Source organism: Asterias amurensis, chromosome 7 (assembly GCF_032118995.1).
Source record: "Asterias amurensis chromosome 7, ASM3211899v1".
In the NCBI taxonomy this organism is placed as follows: Eukaryota; Metazoa; Echinodermata; class Asteroidea; order Forcipulatida; family Asteriidae; genus Asterias; species Asterias amurensis.
Window position 1 is genome coordinate 16,160,375 of NC_092654.1, and position 17,679 is coordinate 16,178,053.

Sequence of the window (17,679 nt, forward strand, 5' to 3'; positions counted from 1 at the left end):
GGTCTATCGGTCATTAAATTTTGAGTATTTACTTTGGGTATGTATACCCCCCACCCTTTAAAAACTTTGTTTACCATTCATGAAGAAGTGATATGGAGGATGAACATTTTTTGTTGTAAATTGCTGACATAATATTAAAGAACTTATTTTTGACATGAGTGGTTTTCTCTTGAACTGACGTTATCTACAAACAGCAAATACTTGTTGTGAGCTAATGGACTTCTTATCTAGTCAGGATTTGTAATCCAGGATATAAAACACTCCCTTTTGATAAGATTATGCATACATTGGTAATCTGTTTCTCTGTGGCTAGACAAGCCATTTAATACTCTGCTCCATCATGTTGGACAAAATGTTTGAGAGCTCCCTACTAAAGCATGGCTCCCGCTCAAATCTTACACTAGACTGAAGGGCCCAATTTCATAGAGCTGCTAAGCATAAAATTTGCTTACCATGAAGTTTTGCCTTGATAAAATCAGGACTCCTCAAACCAAATTTCCACGTGATTTTCAGGATTATCAAACAACAGCTGAATACAAATTTGTACCGAGCAATAATCAACAAATGTAAATTTTGTTGGTAATCCTGTTTTTATAAAGGAAGAAATTTCATGCTTGAAGCAAATTTTCGTGCTTAGCAGCTCTATGAAATTGAACTCGCATCTGAGGGCCAATGATTTTAGAAACGGGCCAGTAAACTCATGAGTGTACAAGTCCGGCGGTCTTGGGCTTATAATGTTCAAGTTGAATTTCAGTCTGATCAACATAAATCTGTTGATTATTGAGGAACAGTACAAATGAGATTATAATGATGGTGCTTTTTTTAAATTCAAACAATTGAATTGTAAAACTGTGTACAGGCATTTTCCTTCTCAATTCAACTCTGGTCTTGTACAAAGAATTCTGGTCCAGTAACAATTTTTGAGCTACATGGTCTTGTGGATGCCCCCCCCCCCCCCCACGGGTAAAAATAAATAATATTATTAATCCCGATGCCAATTTAACATGTAATTAAATATGGTCTTTGGGTTGAAAGTTCATGTAAATAACATAATTCAGACTACACAGTACAAAAAAATGCATTTATTTTGAGGCTGAAAACATTAGGCTATAATGTCTTTAACCGACACCCTTTAACCATGTTTACAACAAATTCCAGTCAGTTAGATTAGGCTACCAACAAGTACAGGCAGTAGGATCCACAAGTTTCATGAGAGACCAGCTTAAAATGTATGACGACACAGATCAACAATTTTTTTTAAGGGGGCAAAGAATTGGAATGACATTAGAGAAGGACTTACATGTAGACCCTAAGCCTAAGCCTGGTTCATACTTCCTGCGAATGCCAACGCGATACCAATGTTAGCGTCATCACTATATATATTCGCAACAAACAATTCGCAACAGTTGAGCTGTGCTCAACTCTCAAAAACAGAGTTGTGACAGCAAAAACACATTCGCAGGAAGTATGATTTGAATTTGGCTTTATTCATGCACTATTTCTACCTCCATGGACCATGATTCATTTCATTATATAGTTAATAGTAGGCCTACGCCTATGGGCCAAATTGAATTCATTGCTTGTCAACAATTTAATTTTTTTTATGCCAACAATTTAATAAACATTTTGCTTGGTTGGGAAGTCCAGATTAACCTATTGTAATGGGGTATATTTACACATTTCTCTCAATTGAATGTTTTATTCTAATAAGTAATTATTTGTTTACCAATGATGTCACTGTCAGTCGATGATCGTCCCGATGAGAAAGCCAGTCTCCGCCCGCCTCCTGCTTCCCTTCCTCCTCAACAACAAACAACACGAATTATTTTTGTCAAAATAGTTGTCAGGTTTGTGGCGTCAAATCCTTCGATATAGCTTCATGTTCCTCTCCTCAGAAGGGTCCGCAATATTTACCTCTTCTATTCACACTATCCTAAGGATGGGAAACCGTTGTCATCACTGGAAAGAATCAATATTTTCATGGCAAAAATCAATCTCGCACTAGATGTAACGTGGATTCTGCATTTTGCATTTTCGGCTGCTCTCTCTTGCCCAGCAAATTTTTGGTCGCGGAGAACCTCCCGAATAATTATTAGGGCTGGTACTTGACGCTACATGGATATCACAATATGAACATCGCGGTTGAGACCAGTGACTAACCCCCATCCCCTTTGGAACGGTCAGCAACAGAGGGCGCTGTTTAAACTTCGTCATCATTTTTTACAAGATGGCGGCTTCCAGTGCGCAAGCTGGCTTGACCTCAAGCATCACAACAGTGTCTGGGATCTTCGATTCCATGGAGTATGGGCCCAACCCTGAAGCAGCTAACTCTGCTCAAGTATAACTGTTTACTCGAACAATACTTTGATGTTATTTTAAGGTTTTTTATAAACACACTATTTAAATAACTCTACCGATAAAAAAAAACTTGGTCATCACGGAAAGTTATCCAAACTAAAAGTTAACTTGACTTGATACGGTCCTACTAAAAGCCGACAACAAGCCGACAACGCCGACAACAAGCCCAGAGCGCCGCCAACAAGCCGCCAACACGTTTTAAATACTTCAAAAATGGCAAATAAACCATATACATTTTAGAACTATATGTGTTCTGTAATATAAACGTAAAGTTAATAAAAAAACTTCACAAAAAGTGTAAATTTTTAACCAGAAAAAAACTTCACTTGCACGGAAAGCGGTCGGACGCCATCTTGGCTTAAAAACCGTGTTTGGACCAGACCATTATGATACGGGTAGATTTAGCACTTGTCAACAACAGAGGGCGGGCTTCATGTGAGGACCTTCACTGCAGTGTGCACAGTGCATGACGCCCGCCCTCTATTGCTAAGTCTGACTCACCCGCATCATAATGAACTGGTCCAAACACGATTTTAAGCCAAGATGGCGTCCGACCGTTCTCCGTGAACGTTAAGTTTTTTTTCTGGTTAAAAATTCACACTTTTCGTGAAGTTTTTCCATTAAATTTATGTTTACATTACAAAACACATATAGTTCTAAAAGGTATATGGTTTATTTGCCATTTTTGAGGTATTTAAAACTTGTTGGCGGCGTGTTGGCGGCGCTATAGACTTGTTGTCGGCGTTGTCGGCTTGTTGTCGGCTTTTAGTAGGACCCACTTGATAATAATGGTTTTGTGTGATTGTTTTGTAGTTGCGATAATGTAACCCTCCTCCTCTGGTGACTAGCTGTCGAAAATGTACGTGTTGGACCAGATTAACCGTTGCCGCTCAAACCGATCTTAAACCCTCCGGCCTAGCGGCCGTCGGGAGGAGGGTTACGTTATCGCAACTAGTGTGATTGCAGTTGTATAGCCTTGGATAACTTTCCGTATCCTGCCAGTGCCACCACTATTTCACTCATTTATACCAAAAAAAAATAGGGCCTATCTCATTAATGTTATTTGAGGTAAATTAGTAGTTGCGAAAAAGTGGTAAAAATGAAGCACATCTGTAGACTAGCTGTCAAACTTGTATGTGTTTGAGTTTGACCATTTCGCCCTGTAGGACTCGAATTTGGCTCGTAACCCTACGGCTCTGCTGTCGGGAGGAGGATTACGTCATCGCAACTAGTTAATTAGATGCTATATTATTATTTCATATCAAATGAAAAAGTGGTGGCGTGATACCAAAACTTTTCTTAGCCTTAAAGGCAGTGGACACTATTGGTTAATGTCAAAGACTAGCCTTCACAGTTGGTGTATGTCAACATATGCATAAAATAACAAACCTGCGAAAATTTGAGCTCAATTGGTCGTCGAAATGGCGAGATAATAAAGAAAGAAAAAAACACCCTTGTTACACGAAGTTGTTTGCGTTTATTTAGATGGTTGATTTCGAGACCTCAAGTTCTAAATCTGAGGTATCAAAATCAAATTCGTGGAAAATTACTTCTTTCTCAAAAACTATGGCACTTCAGAGGGTGCTGTTTCTCACGTTTTATACCATCAACCTCTCCCCATTACTTGTTACCAAGTAAGGTTTTATGCTAATAAATGTGTTGAGTAATTACCAATAGTGTCCACTGCCTGTAAGCAACAAAAACATTTTTGGGGAAAAGTTCCCTTGCACCACTTTTCATTTGTTATGAATGATAATTTACTTTACAAAAATTAGGTTATTCCTTTTTGTTAAAATGAGTGAAAAAGTGTTGGCAGGACATGGAAAGTTTCCAATCTTAGTTGAGAACACTGGGCATACACTGTGCTAGCCAGCTAGCTGAGTTCAGTACAATGACAGTATTTTGCCTAGATTTTCTGTGTGTCATGAAGAAGGGCCACTGAATAAAAGAATGTGCAAACTTTCACAAAATCACTGTGATCAAACATAAATCATTGTTTGTATGTCTTGTACATCGATAAATGAATCCCTTCATAACAAAAAATTGAGTAATGAATGAATTTTTTATTTAAAAGGAAGGATTGGTTCAGTTTGCTTGTTGCTGGTGCGTATTGACGAGCCTCCAGGTGAAACTGAACGACGCCAGCCATTTTAAGTACAGTTAATGCACAGCTCCTTATATTTGAGCACTGTCTGGACTCACACCAACATAGTGAACTACATTGCTCAAGCTTTGTTTAATTTGATTTTTGCTTAACCTTTTACTCTCGTTTTTTTTTTGTACAGGCATGGCTTGAAAGCCACAAGCGAAGTTTGGGTCATTTCATCGACAACCAGTGGGTTAAACCAACCGGCCGTGCCACATACACCACCAAATCGCCTGCCAATGGGGAAGTCCTAGCCACAACAATCCAAGGTGAAGATGAAGACGTTGAACTGGCTGTTGGTGCAGCCTCCAAAGCGTATGCGTCATGGAGTCAACTGCCTGGCCATGTTCGAGCAAGACATCTTTACAGGTACGTGGAATACTCGGTTCTTATGTAGCGCAGACCTACCAAGTCTCACGCATTAGGCGTGAGACTCGCGCATTTGAGCTCTGTCTCACGCTCTCACGCACAGCAACCATTTTCTCGCGCATTGGGGCCAGACTGGGAAAAAAATATTACAGAAAAAGAAGAAGTTGGGCGGCGATTTCGAAAGGCCTTCTAAAACTGACATTTTTTTTTTCCGGGGGGGGGGGGGGGGGGGGGTGTTGAGCTTTGAAAAATGTCATGCATAGCTGGCCTTTGGACTTGGCATCTCTGGTAGCGCTTTATTCATGCTTGGCAAAGGGGCCCAAGGCACCCCCTAGTAATGATGTCATGAAGGAACAATGGTTTTCTTTCTTGTTGTAGTGTCGCCAGACACGTGCAGAAACATCAACGCCTTATCAGCGTCATGGAAAGCCTTGACAACGGCAAGCCAATCAGAGAGACACGAGATGCTGACATCCCGCTGGTGGTGCGTCATTTCTATCATCATGCAGGATGGGCGGAGCTAATGGACACAGAGATGAGTGGCTGGAAATCCGTTGGTAATTAAAAATCCGGGGGGAGGTGGGGGGGGAATTGAAAATATGGCATTGAGAATTTGAAACACTCAAGCCCGGTTCATACTTTCTGCGAATGCGATTGCGATACAAATTTTGATGTCACAAATTCGCAACAAATAGTTTGCATCAGTTAACTCCTGCTGCAAAACATATGCAGCGAAAATAGGGCTGTGAAGTCTAAGTTTTTTGTCGTGTTTGCATTCCCAGGAGGTATGAACCGGGCTTTAGACTCTAATTGACTCGCATTTGTGGCACTGTTTTCCTTGGGTGACACTCCAATAGCAAAAAAACGAAGAAAAAAAATTGTGTTTATTTTTGCGTGTTATGTTTGCAAACAGCCAGAAGTAGGCATGTTTCAGCCCAAGTCCCTAGGTTGTACTTAATGTAGAAAAGAATTTCTTCAGGCAGGTGTGCATGAATACTTTGTCTTTCGTCAGGCCTACAAACAGAAATATGAACTTGGGAAAAACATCATTCATGAATTTGGAGGTACCATAACATGGAAACCTAGTGGTAGTTTAAAATGGCTGGGAGATCAGGTGAAGTCCTGACAACCATGCTGGCTAATGACAGCAGACGCTATGGGGAAACCTGTCGCTAAGATAGAAATGGTTGAATGTTCATTAAAGTGGTCAATTAATCATTTATGTCTATGGCCACCTGTGGGTACTTGCAGGGGTAGATGTTGATAATGTGTATGAAAAAGCCATCATTCAGCACCGTATGGCAGCTCAGGGCTGTAGACTCCCCATTGAGCTGAGAAATATTAAAAAGGGAATGTTATTGGCCCAATGCCCTTGGGCCAATTTCATAGAGCTGCTTAAGCAAAAAAAATGCTTAAGCACAAAAATAGCTTGCTTATTTTACACATGTTACTGGCCAAAATTTCATGCCATATACATTGCTTATGACTAGTATTTAACTGTTGTTTGCTTAGCATAACAATTGAGTGGAGTCTTGGCGGGTAATCTGATTTTACTAAGCAATGAAAAATTTGCTTAAGCAAAGTTTTGTGCTTAAGCAGCTCTATGAAATTGGTACCAGGGCACTAAATGTAAGGCGCATTGAGACACTTTTGTGAAATTTGCTATATAAGAACTAATTATGTTTTTTGTTACTTTGCAACCTCCTTCTCCTCAGGTGTGGTGGGCGCCATTGTCCCCTGGAACTTTCCTCTAATGCTGTTGACGTGGAAGGTCTGCCCCGCCCTAGCCATGGGAAACACAGTTGTTCTCAAGCCAGCCACCTTTACCCGTCTGAGTGCGCTCCTGTTTGCGCAGATCTGTGCCGAGGCTGGTCTCCCCCCAGGCGTCTTTAATGTGGTGACGGGGAATGGTGCATTTGGAAGCAAGCTTGCAGGGCATCCTGGATAGATAAGGTTGCGTTCACTGGCTCCACGGAGGTAAAGACTTTGATGTCATTTAGCAGTTAAGCAGAATATCTGAATGGTTCTATTAAATCTCTATATCCCAGTTTCGAATCCAAAGAAGTATTGTACAATTTTTAACGGATAGCACATCATTGTTTGTTGGAAAATAATACAGTTACATTCCTACATGAAAGAGTTGATGCGCTGGCATTTTGAATTTCCCAACAGTGTTGGTCTATTAGACTCGTCCATGTTCGGCCTCTAGAACTCCTTACAGATCCACTTAGCACGTCCCTACCTGCTGCAGGACTGATACATCACGGAGGCAACGAAGGCGATTGCCTCAATGCCCCCTGGTCAATGCCTTTGTGCCCTTGAAATGCTTTGGTGGAAATTTGCAATTTCTTCATAGGGTGCCCTTTACTAATGAGAAAATGCCTTGGTGCCCTTGCCCTTTCAAAAACGAAGCATACAGGCCTACTGCTAAGACACTCCCTTGTATGAATCTTTGCTAAACTTAGACACCCATCTTAAACGTTTAATCAGGTTGGGCAGCTCCTACGGAAGGCGACTGCAGGAACTGGCAAGAAGCTCTCCCTTGAGCTCGGGGGCAAGTCGCCTTTCATCGTCTTTGACTCGGCGGATCTTGACGCTGCTGTGGAGGGCATGGTGGATGCTATTTGGTTCAATCAAGGGGAGGTAGGTGTATCAAGAGACCTATGCAGTGTTGTAGCTAGACCAATTACAGCGGTGGGCTCTGAATCCAATATATAGTCCACCTTGGGCCAGCAGTTCAACGAAATTATTCAGGTTTAGACATGGGGGCCATCATTGCTGAAGTGCAATCTGGGGAACTCTGTGCTGGGCAGCACAGTGTGTTTTGCTCAAGGTGCTGGGCGAAATGTGTTTAGTTCTGGGCAGGCTCACCCGGCACCGCCCACCGTGGCTACAAAAACGCTGATAGTAGGGATTGAATTTGGGGTGGAAGCCCACAAGACCACAGGGCTTATGGCTCAAAATGTTTAGTGGATCAGAATTCCTTACAAGACCAGAAACAAAATAAGACAAAAAACTTCCTGGCCCAGTTTAACATGCACTTTAAAGGTTCTGGGCACTATCGGTCATTACTCAAAGTAATTAGTAGCATAAAAACAGACTTGGTAACGAGCAATGGAGAACTGTTGTTGGTATAAAACATTGTGAGAAACGGCTCCCTCTGTACAGTTTTGAGAAAGATTCAAACCCACAACCTTGTGAATGTGATTGCAAGTCCGGCAGTCTAACCACTTGACCACGGTGACAAATATAACAATATTGAAGTCTTATCTAGCGCACATATCTACCAACAAGGTACTCAAGGCACTGAGTATACAAACTTTCAGAAAGAAGGTTATTTAAGTGATGAATTCTGAGACCCAATTATGTAGCACCGTATAAAGGTGGCAGCCACTTGACATCTTCCGACCCCACCATGACCTTTCCTCAACAGGTGTGCAGTGCTGGTTCTCGTCTGCTCATCCAAGAGACGGTGAAAGATAAGATGCTGCAGAAACTACGGGATCGCATCATGTCTCTGCGTCTGGGAGACTCTCTTGATAAGTCCATCGATGTCGGAGCAGTGGTCGATCCATCGCAACGAGCGACTGTAGAACGATACGTGGAAGAGGCTAGGGCAGAAGGAGCAGAGGTACTCGCACAAAAACAACATTTTCTGTTATTTAAGGAGAATGGACGAGAAAGTGTAGATTCGTGGATAGAATGTATGAGCCGAAGGCAGGTACATTGTAGTCATAAATCTACACTTTGGGAGTCCAATGTTTTGATCAGTTTACAATTGTGTTTTTACTGAGGTAAATTGTTTGACTGGAAAATGTTTTGGGAAATTGAAATATAACAGGTTTTTAGCTGAGTTTTGCACATCATGTTATCCTTCAATTTTGAAAGACAGTCATTTTCAAATTGAACTAGGCTTATCACTTGAATCTACAGTTAAGTGTAGATTCGTATTGAATCTACAGTGGAGTGTAGATTCGTAACAAATCTACATTTGTAAAAATAATCTACACTTTCATCTACAGAGTGACATCACAGAAATACTTGAATGACAGTAAACACCTTCTTGTTTTAATTTTCGTTTGTTTTGTCAGCAATCACCTTGCATACCACATACTTTTTTTTGTTAATAATAAGCACTGTTAAAATGACGTTCTGCTTTGAAAAAACACATTCTGAAGTCTCAAATCTCATTTCTGCTTCATTACAAAAACCTAACAGTTCTGCAACATTTACAACTGCTATCCACTTTGCTGTTTGAAGAACCAAACTGTTAAGTTCTAAGGGTTTGATGGAAGGTGTTTTTGATTGCTTTTTTTTACAGATTATTCAAAACGTGGAGTGTGTTCCAGCGAATGGTTGTTTCTACCCACCAACAATCATCAACAATGTTCAAACCTCCTCAAAAGTCGTCATGGAAGAGGTAAATAGTTTTCCAAAGCATTTTTAAAGGCTCTGTACACTATTGGTAATTACTCAGATTAATTAAACTTAGTAGGTAAACAGCAATTGAGAGCTGTTGATGGTAAAAACGGTGTGAGAAACTGCTCCCCCTGAAGTTATGTAGTTATTTAGAAAGAGGTATTTTCTCACTCAAATAATAAAATACTTCAGCTGAAGCCTTTTTATAATGCATCTGAAAACACACAAATTTGTGCAAAAAGGGTGTTTTTTTCTTTCATTATTCTTTCGCAACTTCGATGACCAATTGAGTAAAAATTTCACAGATTTGTTATTTGATGCATATGTTGCACAAGAAAATTTTGCTTACCGAAATAAGGTTACCAGGTAAAATACAATTTTACATGTACAAAGCGTAACTGGTATCCTGCTCAATTGCGCTTAACAGAAAAAACGTAAAGCAATATTTTCTGCTTGAGCAGCTCTATGAAATTGGACCCTGATTGTCGTCACACACCCTGCCATATGACCCCTGACCTTTATTCTTCAGATCTTTGGTCCTGTAGTCGTCATTCTCCCTTTCCGGACAGCCAAAGAGGCGGTGGCGTTGGGGAACAATTCAAACTACGGCCTGGCCGCTAGCGTCTGGACGGAGAATGTCAGTCTAGGACTGGAGGTTGCCCTTAGCATGAAGGCAGGGAGTGTGTGGGTCAACGGTCATAACATGTTCGACGCTGCCAGTGGATTCGGTGGTTATCGCCAGAGCGGGTACGGACGAGATGGCGGGAAAGAGGTGAGAATGGGGCTTGATGTTGCACCATTGAGCTAGAGTAGAAATATCCACTAGTCTCGATCCATTTTTTATACATTGATCAGTAAAACAATACAACTGCATGCCCCCCAAAAAACACCAGGGAATGTAAGCAAGTGTAGCTGCATTTTACGTTTTGTGTGTGGCGCATTCTTTTTCTTCAAGAGTTTGCGGGACCAATATCATCAATATGTGTCGGTTAGTTTTAAATTCTAAAAGTTTCTGAGTAGTTTTGCTTATGAGATTGTTATAAAGTTAATTGGAGAATAGGTCATTATTTTATCCAAATAACTGCTCAGAATAAACCAACTGACTTGTTTTTCCGGAGCCATCATCTTAAAAAAAATAATCATTGGTTTACTTGCAAGTTTAAATGTTCTGTTTTCTTTTTTACATGCACATACAATCCTAGTACACAAGACCTCTGGCTTAATGCCCCATCTGAAGGGCATAGCAATCTTGCTCAAAGACACAAAGTGCCTCAACCGGGACTCAAACCCACACTCTGCTGACCAGAAACACCAGAGCTTGAGTCCAGTGTTCTTAACCTCTCGACCACGACTTGCCAACACTTCATTACGCTAGCTCTGTGTCCTTTGTTGTTATTTACAGGGCCTGTATGAGTATGTGATGCCAACGTGGGCTGAAAAGGCACGGCCAACTCCTGCTGAAGTCAACTACAAGACGTTTGGTAGCTACGTTCCGGCTTCAGTTAGCACGGCAATACCCAGTCGAAATGAAATTACTGTTGATGGCCAGAACATGCCCAGGTTTGAAATCTGAATTTAGCAAAAATCTTAGGTTAGGACGAAATATTTCTGAGTTATGAAAGAATACTCCAGGCTACAATCCAAGCCAAAATGCTTGGGACACCCATTAGCAATGGGACAACAAATATTCCTTTTGCCCTCCCCCCCTGCCAATAACTGTTCTGTCCCCCGTCCCCCGGTCAATGTTGATGGAGTGCAGACCACGCAATGAGAACCAACATTGATGGGGGCCGTCGTGCGGGGCCCAACGAGATATGCCCAGGATTGTAGGTACAGTTATTGTTGAGGTCATAAAGCAAAATCTATTATTCTGAGAACTGTTAAAAAAAAAACTTACATTTTGTGTGTTGACAGAGTGGACCGTACATACAAGGTGTACTACGGCGGCGCGCAGAAACGCCCGGACGGTCAGTATTCTCGCCAGATCCTCAGCCCTGCCGGGGAAGTGATAGCACTGGTAGGAGACGGGAATCGTAAAGACATGAGGAATGCCGTGGAAGCTGCACACAAGGCTGCCCCAGGGTAAGGAACATTGTTTAGGGCTTCACAGGAGATCCTTAATGAAATGGTTTTATTTATTGCCCAGTTGAAGTCCTACCTTTAAAAGAAAACCTTCTTTTTAACTTCTCATCCCATTCCTGCACTGATACTTCTTTTTTAAGAAAACACTCAAGGATAATAATAAAGATCCTATGGGACTTTAACATTCAGACCGATCACGTTATACAACATAGGCGTCCGGATGTTGTACTATTAGATAAGACAAAGAAGATGTGTCATCTCATAGACATAGCTGTGCCAGGTGATATAAGGGTAGCTTCGAAGGAGATGGAAAAGATCGAGAAGTACCAGGACCTGGCCAGGGAACTTCGTAAGATTTGGCAGGTAAAGGTAAAAGTAGTCCATTCCATTTATTGGAATTTTTTTTCTCATTTGCCTCATTTGCCTCATCCACAAGATGGGGAAAGCGAGCTGCTCATAACCGAGCCCAGATTGTCTACTACATGGCTGAGAATCTAGAACTTCGACGCAGCGAGGTTGCGAGTGACCTCTGTCGGATGACCGGTCAGAGCATGGAGGACGCTCTGAGAGAAGTTGACTTGTCCGTCCAGAGGCTGTTCTACTGGGGTGCTTATGCTGATAAGTATGGCGGTAGCGTACAGGTAAAATAGTCAGAAATAATACTGTAGCCTTTGAGAAAGACCCTGATGTTACACATAGCAAGCAGTCCATCCATTATGTAACTGAAAGATATTTTAAGTTGTATGTAATAAATGAAAGGTATTTTAAAGCCATTGGACCCTTCCGGTACAGAAAAAAAACAAAAGTTCACAGATTTACAAATAACTTACAGGGTTTACAGAAGGTAGTAGTGAAAGGCTTCCCTTGAAATATTCCATGAAATGCTTTACTTTTTGAGAAAACAGTAAAACAATATCAATTCTCGTTAGCGAGAATTACGGATTTATTTTAAACACATGTCATGACATGGCGAAACGCGCGGATACATGGGTGGGTTTTCCCGTTATTTTCTCCAGACTCCGATGACCGATTGAGCCTAAATTTTCACAGGTTTGTCATTTGATATAGAAGTTGTGATACACGAAGTGTAGGCCTTGGACAATAGTGTTTACCGAAAGGGTCCAATGGCGTTAAGTTGAATGTAATGTTAAATTAAAAAAATATTTTTCCCCTTCTTTGGTTCAGGAAACCCAGCTGTACGGCGCTACAGTCAAGATCCATGAGCCGATCGGAGTGATCGGGATCGCCTGTCCGGATGTTTGCCCTCTGCTGGCGTTCGTTTCCCTCTTTGCTCCCGCTGTTATCAGAGGTAACGCTGTTGTGGTTATTCCTAGTGAGAAGTACCCCACCGTTGCCTTAGACTTTTATCAGGTAAGTTGAACCTTCCTAGCTCTTCTTTTATTTCCTGATACTCGTCAGAAAGAATGGATAGCTTTGCCAAATCTTGGCTGTGTTTTAAGCAGTTGCTGAGCCTTATCTCATAGGGTAAATGGTGTACAACAAATTGGAGAATGTTTAAAACACGAGTGAAACTTTAATCATTAAGTAGCAAAAGATAGTTTTAAGGGACAAAGGTAAAGGGTAGACAAAGAAAGGGAAGGTAAAAATGCCAAATAAACAGGAAGATGAGAATTAGACTAGAATTTGATACAAAAACTGGATTGTTGCAAAACAAAATTAATTCCATTTAATGAGGGAAATTATGTTAAAATGTGACTTGTTCCTTGTAGGTGTTTGATACGTCTGACCTGCCTGGCGGTGTGGTGAACATCATCACAGGTAACCGTGATCACCTAACAAAGACCCTAGCAGAACACCAAGACATACAGTCTATGTGGTACTTTGGCTCAGCGGAGGGGTCAAAGTTCGTAGAGTGGTCCTCGGCTACCAACCTGAAGCGTACCTGGGTGAGCTACGGGAAGGACCGTGATTGGACGGACAAGTCGCAGGGACAGGGGGAGGAGTTTCTGTACCACGTGACCCAGGTCAAGAACATCTGGATTCCCATGGGTGACATTTTTGCCAACTAGTGACGAGGGAAAACCAAGTTAAAGGCACTGGACACCTTTGGTAATTGTCAAAGACCAGTATTCTCACTTGGTGTATCCAAACATTATGCATCAAATAAGAGATCTGAACTCAATTGGTCGTTGAAGTTGCGAGAGAATAATGAAAGAAACAACACCCTTGACACACAAGTTGTGTGCTTTCAGATGCTTGAATTCAATTATTTTATTGAGAAATTACATCTTTCTCAAAAATTACGTTTCTTCAGAGGGAGCCGTTTCTCACAATGTTTTATGCTATCAATAGCTCTCCATTGCTCACTACCAAGTGAGTTTTTTATGCTAACAATTACTTTGAGTAATTACCAAGAGCGTCAAGTGCCTTTAAGTCGGGTCTTTAAACTTGAAATTGATGTGAGTGAGAATTGAGCCGGGGTACCATACAAAGCATCTTGAAATAAATTATTACAAAACCCAAGCGCGCAGTTTTATGTTGGCCAAGGTACAGCCACGAATTTGTATTCCTCTTGTGTGATAATCAATGATTATTGCTTGACTGCGTATATACAGGCATGATATTAATCCTACATTTCATTCTGGTTTCCAATTTGTTTTCCCTTGGGAAAAAAAACCTAGATAATTTTAAAGACATTGGACACTATTGGTAATTGTCAAAGACGAGTCTTCTCACATGGTGTATCTCAACATCGACATAAGATAACAAACCTGTGAAAATTTGAGCTCGATTGGTCGTCGGAGTTGCGAGATAACTATGAAAGAAAAAAAACACCCTTGTCACACGAAGTTGTGTGCTTTCAGATGCTTGATTTCGAGACCTCAAATTCTAAGCTTAAGGTCTCAAAATCAAATTCGTGGAAAATTACTTCATTCTTGAAAACTACGTCACTTCAGAGGGAGCCGTTTCTCACAACGTTTTATACTATCAACCTCTCCCCATTACTCGTTACCAAGTGAGGTTTTATGCTGATAATAATTTTGAGTAATTACCAAGAGTGTCAAGTGCCTTTAAATTAATTAAGAAGCTCTAAAAAGTCTTTTTGAGCCTACACAATGTGTACGTGTAGGTCAGCCCATGTACGCTAGAAATTGTTAATAATAGTGGTTTCTTACAGCGCTCATATCCATCATTCAGTGACACAGCAATAAAGGTCATCCTGAACTCGAACCAACGCTCTGCTGAACAGAAACACCACAGGTCGAGTCCTGTGCTCTTTTTTGCTCTTTTTTTTTACCCATGTTTAGTTGTTAAAATAAATACCAATATGTATTGAATAGAATATGGCCGCAGCTAATTTATTTAGATCAAAACATGATTTTGAAATCTCGATTACAGAATTCAAAGGTGTTTAGTACAGTAGGAATAAATGGCCTGCAAGTCAGCCTTTGGTCATACACAGAGACCACAATGTGTCAAAATTCTAGACCATTTTGAGGTCCTGGGAACTAAAACGAAGCTTCAGTTTGAAGCAATTTTGTCCTTTGTAAATGATAAATTTCTTGAATGCTCGGCTAAAGAGAAGCCTCAAGGAGTTCTCACTAAATTAAAACAATTCAGGAAATTCTCAGGAATATTAAAAATATTTCCTAAAATCTATAAAGTTGACATAACAAAAATTGTAATAAATATGGACTCAAGACCTGGGCCAAATTTTATAAAGATGTTAGTAAAGCAGAAAAAAAAGTCACTTGGTGCAAAACAAATGTTTTAGCCTTCTAGGACTCTGCTGGGTTGAAATGTTCGGCCATTAACAAATAAAAATAAATAAAAATGTTCTGCTAAGCAGAAATAAGTAACCAAGGTACCCTGCTCTTGATTTTGTTAGTAAATCAAGTTGCTTTCAGCTTAGCAAATATTCCTGCTAAACAGTTCATGTGTATGTTGAGTTTAAATTAACTCTTTGAAAAAGACTTGGCTAGGATTGGGCTAATCACAAAATGTTGTGACAAGTACATTCAAACGCTTTCAAAAGTTAAGTCAGTCTTCCACATTATATTTACTTAAAAAATTTAATTCAAACAAAATAATAATAATGTATAACAAAGTTTTATCAAGTGGACTTACTAAATTGTCTGATCATGGATGGTCTATCACAGCATCAAAATGCTTCATATTTTAGTTTTATGACTTAGTGGCCAGCATAGACTTTTATCACGGTGAGGTCATCTGGATTTTACTCCATTCCAACTCTTAGTATAGACCAGTCTTTTGCAACGTCACAGCCCGAGTTTTTGCCAACCCAAATTGGAAAACTATGGAAAGCCATAGGTGCAAATCTAGAAAAGATCGCTATTTTTGGTAATAATGTTACCAAATTTGTTGATTTTGTTTAAAACAAAACAACAAATTATTATAGGTAGTTTACCTAATTGAAAGTGTGCAGAAAATGTTGATTTTTGTTTAAAACAATTGTTTTTATGATTTAGTGTTTTACTAACATTCGGCCGGCCATGCCAACCAAGGCGGTTTGTTTATCAACAAAAGAAAGGTCTATTAAACTGAGCCTGGACGAAATAATAGTCTGGTGCCATGCGCAATGAATGTTAGCAGTCTCTACTGTTATTGGAAACAGGGGACATGACCATCGTGACAGTGTGATAAAGGTCTATAAGGCCTGATCTTTCATTCTTGTAAGGGCTTAGTAATTTTTTAATGTTTTCGAATGGCATCACTATGATCATGGATATTTCTCCCGTTACATGTATGGGGCACCAAGCACTGACCAGGGATTTATAGAGTCAGTTGCCTCAGTCGCCCCCATAATGGGTTGGCAGGCCTGGAAGTACACAGAGGCAGTGGACTTTATTATTGCCCGGTCTTGCCCTAGGTGCCCCTTTATGGATTTTAACATTTTCTAATGGAAGTGCCCTTTGCAAAACGAAAATAGCCTTATGCCCTCTCAAAGATGAAAAATTCCGAGCCTGTATCAGAACTGCTTTGTTCTGTACTGTATCCTGACTTTTTCTAGTGTCAGAATATTAAATAATCACATTAAAATATGTTGTATTAATTTGTGATATCTTGTGAAAATAAATAAATTATATATCTAAACAATACAAGAAAATGATGTAAAAAACAATTTTTAGTGTTTCTTTTGGCAGTGTACGCATAGAGGGCTTTCTTTACACAATTTATTGTGGCTGCTGTTGGTTTGTGGCCTACAATTACGTTTTGTTGACCACCATTCTGAATGCGTGGCCTTGAGTTGGTAAAACTATTCAATCATCAAGTTCTTATGTGCTTTTGCATCTCAGCATTTGATGCGTCTTGCACTGGACACTTTTGATGTGTCTTGCACCTCAGCATTTGATGCGTCTTGCACCTCAGCATTTGATGCCAGTCTTCTCACTCATCTCAACATTATGCACAAAATAACAAACCCATGAAACCTGTGAAAATTTGAGCTCAATCGGTCGTCAAAGTTGCGAGATAGTAATGAAAGAAAAAACACCCTTGTCACACCAAGTTGTGTGCTTTCACTATGCTTTCAAGACCTCAAAATCTAGATTTATCGGATTGTTTGGGAGACTTCTCAGTTCTAAAAAAGAACTGTCATGCTTTTTGGGCAGAAGGTGTAGAAAATTGGCTGGGACTACTACTTTAGCTTATAGCATCGTTATTAACTGCACTACCACGGAGTGAGTTCTTAAATTGGTCTCGCAATGTTTCGACTAACTTGCTCTAGTCATCGTCAGGAGACTGTTCCAATTCTCGGACACAAGTGTCATGACCCAGGACTCGAAACCCAAATTCTGATGATTCAGTTATCAGAACTCGAGTCTGATGCAGTAGAAAGCCGGCAATGACAACATGGTGCGATAACAAGAATTCCTGGGTATTTTTTGTCCCTAAAAAGAAGAAATTGTTGGGGTTTATTTTGGGGTTTATTTCATAGAGCTGCTTAAAATATTGCTTTAAAAATTCCAGCTTAGCATTATAAGGAGCAGGGTACTTGTCACTAATTGTACAAGTGACCATGATGTGACCATGATGTGACACGTTATTTTGGCTGGTAAACTTATTAAAGTAAGCATAATTCTTGTTGTGCTTACCGGTATATAGCGGCTACTTTTTTGTGCTTAAGCAGCTCTACGCAATTGAGCCGAGGTCTCAGACATCTGTTACCACAGCGAGCATTTGAATGAACTGTCCCTTTCCGGGTTTACACAAGAAACATTCTGAAGATAACTAATTAATAGTTTTAAGGAAGGAAGTCCAGCTTGGGATGCAAACATGTAACAGCAGGCTCAGATAACACATTGTAAATTAAGTAGGCTTGC

The 17,679-nt window shown here is 40.3% G+C and overlaps 2 protein-coding genes across 5 annotated transcripts in view; one reads left to right on the forward strand and one right to left on the reverse strand.

The window, feature by feature from the left end:
• Positions 1-2,096, reverse strand: part of LOC139939439 (synaptotagmin-1-like) — a 42,610-nt gene extending 40,514 nt beyond the window's left edge. The window contains exon 1 of one of the 4 annotated variants that reach the window (XM_071935357.1): positions 1,727-2,096. The gene's annotated coding sequence lies outside the window, so the exon portion shown is untranslated. The remainder of the gene's footprint in view (positions 1-1,726) is intronic. The other 3 variants (XM_071935355.1, XM_071935359.1, XM_071935358.1) reach the window with 3 other exon arrangements.
• Positions 2,097-2,214: 118 nt separating this feature from the next.
• On the forward strand, positions 2,215-15,456 carry LOC139939826 (aldehyde dehydrogenase family 16 member A1-like). The gene is given in 14 exon segments (XM_071935961.1): positions 2,215-2,338; positions 4,644-4,873; positions 5,252-5,430; positions 6,589-6,816; positions 6,819-6,850; positions 7,364-7,516; positions 8,307-8,504; positions 9,195-9,293; positions 9,822-10,064; positions 10,695-10,852; positions 11,207-11,374; positions 11,811-12,015; positions 12,560-12,745; positions 13,105-15,456. Coding segments are annotated over 14 exon segments (2,490 nt in total). The 5' UTR covers positions 2,215-2,227; the 3' UTR covers positions 13,405-15,456.
• Positions 15,457-17,679: the final 2,223 nt, after the last annotated feature.